The 8591-nt window shown below is 35.5% G+C and overlaps 1 protein-coding gene across 5 annotated transcripts; it reads right to left on the bottom strand.

Moving 5' to 3' along the window:
- Positions 1–970: 970 nt before the first annotated feature.
- LOC120081370 (SNF2 domain-containing protein CLASSY 1-like) lies at positions 971–8591 on the bottom strand. 5 transcript variants are annotated; one of them, XM_039036185.2, is made up of 10 exons: positions 8458–8591; positions 8306–8354; positions 7877–7959; positions 7503–7621; positions 6827–6886; positions 6636–6750; positions 4315–5721; positions 4073–4219; positions 1725–3662; positions 971–1247 (listed from the first exon to the last, which is right to left on the bottom strand). In XM_039036185.2, exons 6-9 carry the CDS (start codon positions 6666–6668, stop codon positions 1740–1742), a joined length of 3510 nt encoding a protein of 1169 aa, XP_038892113.1. In that variant the 5' UTR covers positions 6669–6750; positions 6827–6886; positions 7503–7621; positions 7877–7959; positions 8306–8354; positions 8458–8591; the 3' UTR covers positions 971–1247; positions 1725–1739. The 5 variants fall into 5 exon arrangements, with proteins under 5 accessions (XP_038892113.1, XP_038892108.1, XP_090171847.1 ...); XM_039036180.2 differs by having other exon boundaries at positions 6636–6886; XM_090315721.1 differs by lacking the exon at positions 8306–8354 and having other exon boundaries at positions 8458–8586.

Raw genomic sequence — 8591 nt, 5'->3', positions numbered from 1 at the left:
TAAGCATGGTTTGGGTAATTAGCATGTAGGTTTGAATACTTATACCCACTTATTGTACTTGAAATAAATAAAACAAGTGACACCCTTGTTTTAACCTTTAACTCAGTTTCGATTTCATTTTATACTTTTAAAACTTACATTTTGGTTAAGATTTACTAGGCCACGTTTACTAATAAATACGTTCCAAAAAAAACTACTTTAACAATATTATGTGAATTATAAATAAAAAATTCATTATAAAAATAACAATTTGATTACAGAGCAGTAAACATGGCCTAAATGTCCTATATTATATTAACTAAATTCCCCATGACAAGTTTATTGTTTCACTACATGTGGGCTTCAACCTCAAAATAGTACTTTAAAACTTTATCGAATTGATATGTTTCCAAACTTATATTACTTGACAGCCTCCACATGATAAGAATATTTAGAACTAAGAAAACTTCAACTAATATAGTGTTTTTACTATCAACTTCGAAGTCAGATATTTGATTCTTCTACCTCACGAATTGTGGAGAAAAAAAAGACTCGCTTATCGTGAATCCGAGCATAGCTCAATAGATAAAACATCAATTACTATTCTAAAAATTGATGGTTTGTCACCCTCACAAGGGTTAGAAAAAAAAAAAAAAAACAACACACATATCCAATTACCATATCCAATAAATAGCTAATCACCTTAAGCTAATCCAAGCATAATTAAGTAGATAAGCCATTAATTATCATCCTAAAGGTACATGATTCAATCAATAAACTAAAAAAAAATAACTTACCTACTCGACAACAATAAAAATGTTTGGTAAGCTTTAATCAAACCATAAGAAAATTAATGAAATTTGAAAAAAACTGAATTTTTGGATAAAATATTTTGGATTTTGTTTCATTTTATCCTTGGTATATTTTTCAAATCTCAAAACTTAAGAAAATAACAACAATATCTTCAATTCAAGAATAGACACAATAGGAATATAGATAAAACACTAATAGAGATTTTACCTTAGAAAAGTCAACAACAAAGTTATGGTAGGACAAGACTAGTCGTAAGATTTAGTGAAAGTACATAGACTGAATTTAGACCTCAGAAATACATGGATTAATTAGAACATCTTTTAAAATAAATTGACCAAACAATATTTTAACCTAACTTTTCTTTCTAACAAAGACTTTTTTTTAACGATATGTGGAGTGGAGGAATCGAACATCTGACCTCGAGGTTGATAGTACAAGTTTTATGTCTGGTTGAGCTAAGAAAGAGAAAAGAAACAGAAACCAACTTAGTCCAGAGCAATCATATGGAACAGTCAAATGCTAACTTTCAAAAAAAAAAAAAAATCAAAGCAGTAAGAAATCATATTTTCATGATGAATCTCCAAAACTGTGAATAAGGCCATATCAGATGTAAATGACCTAAATATACTAATCCAAATTCCTAAAACATGGATCTCCAGAATCAGCAGTTTCTGATTAGCAAAATGGTTGAGATAAAAGAGTAAGTCAAGTCAAACTCACACATAGAAACCAATGCAATTATGCAATTAATTCCACTAAACTTCAAGATTGCACTACAAATGATTATTGGTAAAGAATAACACAACTTTCATATTATTATACAAATATCTATTTAATAAACGTGATGATGAAGGGGGGAGGAGTCATTATTCATACATATCATCATATGAGAAAGAGAAGATTAAAACAAAGAGAGAGGAGTATTAACTTACCATGATATTGAGAGGCTAATCCTTTTCCCTGATCACAGTAGACGCCTTCTCATTTTTCATAATCATATGAAACGATTTGACTCGATCTTCCTCCACCATCTCCCTCAAAACGTCATCTTCAATCTTTTCTGCTTGCCATTTTGAAGGATCCTCGACAAACGCCTCACTGAAAATCATACTTGACACCCATTCCTTCCATGTAGTTCTCTTGTACTTATCTTCTTCTAGTGTGCCAGTTACTAGTAGTTGATAGACATAAACCACTTTAAGCTGGCCAGGGCGAAAAGCTCGAGCAATGGCCTGTTTTGTCTTTGAAGGATTCCACTCTGAATCTAATAAGATGACTCGTGAAGCAGCTGTCAAACTAATGCCTTCTGCACAAGCAGTGATTGAAGCAAGAAGAACTTTGGATGGCCCCACTGGATCTTCAAACTTATCCATCACTTTTCCTCGTTCAAACAGCTCAAGGTCCCCTGTGAGGGCCAAGATTTCTCGGCCTCTCTTCCACCTAAACACATTCTCGAACAGCTCGATGAATAGTTTGACGGGTGCAATGTTGTGGCAGAAGATCAGAATTTTTTCCTTCTTGACCACACGATACACAAGATTTAGAACAAACATAACTTTTGATCCTTTCCTCAAATTGAATTTGTATCTATCTAGCTCCATCAGTTCCCTATCAGTGAAAAATTTGCTGGCACAAACTGCAGTTTTTACTAACCATGGATGTATTGAACCAAGGGTTATGAGGAGCTCTAACTCAAGGGGATATCCAGGGAATTGAGCCATTATTTTGTGAAGTTTATTCAAAATTTGTTGCTGTATGTCAGTTGTGTTCATTAGTAAGGTGTAAATTTGTAAACCAGGAAGGCCATCCTTACTGCCACCTTCATAAACATCAATAAACCCACCTGTCATATTTCTCAACATGTTCAAACCGTCCCTCCTGTCTTCTTCATCACCTGCATCAATTTTCCGAGCTATCTTATCTAGAAAGAATTTCCTCGCCCGAGCTTCCTGCAAATGTGGAGCTTTTCTTTTCTTCCTCTTGAATTTGGGATCTAGTTTCTTCAACACTTCATTCACAAACTTTGGTCTTGCCAAGCAAAGGGTATTGAAATATTCACAGAAATTATTTTGAAACAATGTACCTGAGAGGAGTATTCTGAGGTCCGTTTCAACTTTCATCAAAACTTTCCTCAGCCTGGACTTGGTACTCCTGGGGTTATGCCCCTCGTCCAATATTAAGATACCAGGACTTTGGCGCAAAACTTTGGCCATGTACTTTCTGTGTGCAAACTTTGCATCTTCCCTCATTAATGTAAGAAATGATGTATATCCCATAACAAGAACACTTGGATGTGCATGCCACTTCTTTATCTTTTCCAAGCAATCCAAGATGTGCATGACATCATCTGTAGGCCTTGGACCTGCAAAGGTCACTGGTTTTGAGTTTGCCCGGAAAACTCGGTAGGTTCTACGACCATGTATTAGATGAATCGGTACAGGAACTTCCCACTTAATAAATTCCTTGTACCATGTATATAGAGTTGTCTTTGGAGCAAGGACAAGGGGCCTTTTCCCTGGGAACAGTTTCAAGTAACTAACAAGGAATGAGATGATCAAAAAGGTTTTTCCAGCTCCCGGTGTATGGGATATCACACAACCACCTATTTTACGAGATGCTTGATCCATGAGAGCTGGAACCATAGAACCAGCAATATTTTTCCACAGGAACTCGAATGCTTTTTTCTGGTGGAGATGTAATTTATTTCTGAATTCAGGGATCAAGGCCCAGACGTTGTCATTTTCTTCTGATAAGGTATCATCAGAAGAAGGAAGGCCAGAGAAAATATTCATCTCCTCTTCGTCGGTATTGTGCTCTGAATCTTTTTCTTCATTACGCCGCTCTTCTGTACTCCAGCTTATGTGTTGCATCTATAGAGAGAAAAAGGTTGTCAATATCTATTGAGGGAGCATAAAAAAGAAACACCATCAATAACTTGCAAAATTTTGGAGCCGGCTTAATATAAAGGTGAAAATAAATACAACTTAGTTGAAACATATGTAAATTACAATTTACACAAAAATAATGACGGTTAAAAAGACCAATGCAGACTCATAGAGGGGGGTACAGCAAGAATGGAACTATAGATATCACACCAAATCATTAAAACAACATTTTACGAGCATACCCTACAGCACAATATTTCTTTTCTAGAAAAGTATGCACATGAAGCAATACAGAGATAACAAAAAGTTCCCAGCCAAGGTTGTAGGCAGATAGGAAGATTCTGAAGTATAAAATAAAAATATTCCAGCATTCTAGAGTCTTGATTTTGACTTACAAATGGTGCTGATATATCTTTAATTTCAGTGCTCACAAAACCACATATATGGCAGAGCATCCCAATCTCTTCATTCAACTTGAACTCATGCCGGCACCATTTGCCTACTTTCTGTTCAGGCTCCACTGATGTTCCATTACTAAAACCCTGAAAAATAAACTTTTAGAAATATGAATGAGCATTATCATGAATATGCATTTAAATGAAAAGAATCTAAGAACATTTATGTTTAATTAGTTTACCTGGTTGGCCTCAATAAGGTAACTAGAGGCAAGGGATATTTCCATTTCTCTCCACAACATTTCAATCTCAGAGCTTTCTTCCTCATTCTCATTAGAGGGCATTTCCATCTCGATCTTCTTATCCAAGCAGCTTTTGTTCTTAAACTCTTTCCACTGATCAATTATTTGTGGCTCCTCTTTTTTAATTGTTGAATCGATATTCTTCAAGAATGAATTAATCAAATCCTTGTATGCACCTGCACTCAAGGACCTTTTCTGCCATGGTCTTTCTTTGGGCTGACCATCCTCTTTATTATAACTTATGGAATGATAACCCATCCTCCTAGCTTTACTTCTCGAAGCTTTTCCCCTACAGCTATCATTCTCAAAGTCCACATCTTCATAGTCCGAAAACTTTCTTTTTCGGATTTTGCGTTTGTTGTTAATATAATAATATGTGGCTGACATTTCAGTTATCTGTTTTGTATAATTACCGCAACTGTTGGCAACATCAGGATATGGATCAGATGCTATTGGCTGTTCATCAAGTAAAGGCACTATAGCAAGTTGATTTTTATCTTCTACTTCGTCACTCATTCCTGATTTCATTTCCAAGGACTTGATTCTGCTCTTGAAAACAGAGAGGTCGTCACGTACACTCAATTTATTGGAATGGTTGTTGCTTTCATTTTCAATCTTTACTTTTGAAGAGCCTGCAGGCATGCCAAACAGGCAAGCAAGTGGTAATGTCATCTCATCATCATTCAATTGCTCAGTTTTATATATCCTGGTACCACTGTAGTCAATTTCTGATTCGTTGATACTATCACAGCCAAGAAAACGATCAGGTTGAACATTGCGCCGTTTTGAACGCCTCAAGTCCATAAGATCGGTAACGGAATGCAGTTGATTGTCAAATGCATCCTCTGCAGGAGACATCTCAATCTTATCAGAGGAATCTAGCTGATGTATTATTGGAATAAACATACCATCATCATCTCTAAAGTTTACAGTATACAAAATCTTGTCAGAAGCTATCGGCGTGCTTTTTTGGTTGCTCTCCAAAACTTGATACAAGATCTTGTTATCCAATGATCTTACATCAAAAGTGACATGTTTCAATGCCGATGTAATTACTAACCAAGAAAGATCAGAAAGAAATTTTCCCAAAAGTAGTTTGGTTTTTGGCAACAGAGAGCAGTCCTCAGAGAAATCCCATCGGTAGTGTTGACCTTCACAGAAGTTCTTTCTAACCCTTTGGAGTATGGATATCTGATCAATTCCCATTTCTACAATTTCTTTACAGAGTGATCCTTTCTCTGAACCAAGGGGTTTTAGATCAGCATATAATTGGACGTAAAACTGGCACGAACACCCAGCTTCATGAGGTCGCCGTTCAATTGAGCTTATTTTAGCATCAATCAACACCTATGAAAGCAATCCTGTTGATTAAGCTCCAGATAGAGAACGAGATTTTTCCATATATAAATTCATTCTGGAGCCAAAACCATAAACCATAAACTACACTGGAGCTAAGACCACTATCCATTTCAACTTTGTGGAATTCACTAAAAGCAACTCCAGTATTTTAATAAGCTCATAATTGGCATTTTTTCCATAGACATGGTAATGAAACACACTCTAAACTATATAGTCTGAAGTTATCTTTCTTTTCCCGGATAATAAATACCGTTTTAATATCAATAGCAAAAATGCCATGTTAATATCAACAGCAGAAGAAATTGCAATTTATCGGGAAAAAAACAGAGGCTCAGCGAAATTGCAGTTGTTTACACGTACAGGAAACTTGAAACTTTGAGAAAGCCATAAAACGAGCGTAGAAAAATATGTATAGAAAAAAAATTAGATAGTTATAAATTTTAAAAGAAAAAAAGGAAAAAAAAAAAAAAAGAAATGTAAAACACTTCAAACTAACCTGCGCACATCTTATCTGAAAAAGGAACAAACACACGGCATGAACACTGAAAACACTTCTAGTGTATTAAAACTTCAAACAACTCATGAAAAGGATCAAATCCAGAATTCCAACAAATATGATACAAAACACATATAATTTCAGAAGAAATGTAATACTTACAAAAATTATTCATAAGCAATTTGAAGTCGAAGGAGTTCTACAGATTGAACAAAATAAGAATTATTTTCATTTCGTGAACCTAAAATATTTCAGATATTCGAGCATCAATATCGAGGGAACGTTAGATTACAAAAAGCTGTGAAATAACAACCAAGCAGTCCAAGACTCTGAAAACTATGGAGCTAAAGTTATGAGCATTACTAGGCTAATACTAGCTAAGAAAATTGAATAGAAGATCACTTACCGGGTCTGAACCTCGCACGTCCAAGTTCTCCATGCTGTGAGAGGGAGAGAGAACACAAACATCAACACCGGGTCGTAGAAAACAGGTGCAGTCGGATGAAGTTGCCTGTCTCGACCTAACCCGAAAATCTGAGTAGGGACCTCTTTCCAAAATCATAAACTGATCATTTACTAAATGAAGGGTTATTGTACCATTACTAATTCTTATTCTCTCCACAGCTTGCCAAGACCCACAGCACATTGCCTCGAATGCTGTCAGAAAGAAATCAGAGTATTGACTTAAAAGTTGAACTTTTGAAATGCTCATAAATTAAAGTTGGACAAAAAAAAAATAGCTGACATTGCCCAAATGAACTGAATGTACCATGTTATGCAATATCTCAAAGGATTTATCTGACATATATTACCAAAAGGAGCAGAGTAGTTTTGAAAATTCCAAAAGACAACCAACCCAAACTTGAAAAACAAAAGGGTGTATAAATCAGAACTTGAGCAACCAGACGTGTGTATGGATCAACTTTAGCAACAACCATTAACATGTCAAAGGAATTGCCAGAGTTTTAAATTCGCAAATGCTAGATGTTAATTAACTCCAATAGTGAAATGCTTCTTTTCCTTTTCTTGGTCAGCTATATTTAGACAATCTTCAAGAATTATCGAGAAGAAGAAAGAGTTAAAAATATTATATATACATATCTAAATAAAAATCTAACGAACAAAATCAACAGAGATAACATGAATGATACTGGATTTTTAACCTCTGGATCTGAAACCTCAGAATAGTTGGAGTTCTTATTATTACCATTGCAACATTGGGAACGTAAAAATAAAGAAAATGAAAAGAAGAAAGGAAAGAGGCAAATGTTACGATAATCATTGAATGGATGCTTGAATTCATATAAACGCCTTTTAGTTTTGACCATCCTTTATCACCCAACAGCTGAGAGCCGCTTCAACAATCTCCACCAACAAAAATAATTAGAGTATCTGCAAGATTGAACCCAAACAAGATAACCCCATCATTTATAACTCTGTCATTATTCTTACACAACTTATGAACCATCAATTATAAAAACTTAAAAATTTTAAATAATTTTTTTTTAAAAATCCCATCATATATTAATCCTTGCCCCTTCAGTCACTTCAGACAGAAACACTCATCATGGTTTTTCATTTTAAAATAACAATCCTCTCAGTTAATTTGAAAACCCCATTCACATTCACAATCATGTATACACTTACAGAGATTCAGCAAAAATTGGAAAAGGACACGAAAAGCAAGGTCATCGTCATCATTATGGTAGATGATTTTCACTGTTCGACTTCTGAAAAACACCAATCACATCATCAATAAAAATGGAGGAACCCTTCGATAATTAATGGCGTCAGCTGAGGGAAGCACAGTAGAAATTAAGATTCCCCAGAATCGACAAAGCCAGAGAGAGAAAACACAGAAAGAGAGAAAACAAAAACCCCCCAAACAGACATGAAAATACCTATAATTCGATCCGAAAACAAACAAAACCAATCAACAATTAACCATTACCATTACAAAAACACTCATCCTCATTCCTCAAAACCTCACTCACCAAACACAACCGCTCATCACCACAATCACACTCCATAAACAAATAATCCAAACAGAAAGAAAAGTCCGATCAAATCACAGACCTGATTAAACACAACCAGAGCACAACCGGCAGCGATCATCCACCGGCGACTACAGAAACCACCAAGATGAACCAAACAGAGCTCAAAACGCAATGCGAAAACTAGAGAAAAACCTCGAAACGAAGAGAGAAGAAGAAAAAGAAGAAGAAAACCTGAAATGACTGTTGTGAGGCGGAGCAATCTAAAGCCCAAAAGTGCTGAAAAGCTCCTCGGAATCCGTTCCATTACTTTGCATGAATGGCAAAAAGGAGAGAGAAGATCGACCGTAGGCCAGTAGCGGCAAAGG

Source organism: Benincasa hispida, chromosome 7, assembly GCF_027475165.1.
Source record: "Benincasa hispida cultivar pf3 chromosome 7, pf3_genome.v1.1, whole genome shotgun sequence".
Lineage (NCBI taxonomy): Eukaryota > Viridiplantae > Streptophyta > Magnoliopsida > Cucurbitales > Cucurbitaceae > Benincasa > Benincasa hispida.
This window is presented reverse-complemented; position numbering and strand designations above follow the sequence as displayed.

Coding starts and splice junctions, on each gene's coding strand:
- LOC120081370 (XM_039036180.2), bottom strand. CDS start 7,557: ATGGTCAAAACTAAAAGGCGTTTATATGAATTCAAGCATCCATTCAAT. Junction 6,887..7,502: donor GCATCCATTCAATGATTATC/GTAACATTTGCC, acceptor TCTTTCTGACAG/CATTCGAGGCAATGTGCTGT. Junction 5,722..6,635: donor ACGTGCGAGGTTCAGACCCG/GTAAGTGATCTT, acceptor TTGCTTTCATAG/GTGTTGATTGATGCTAAAAT.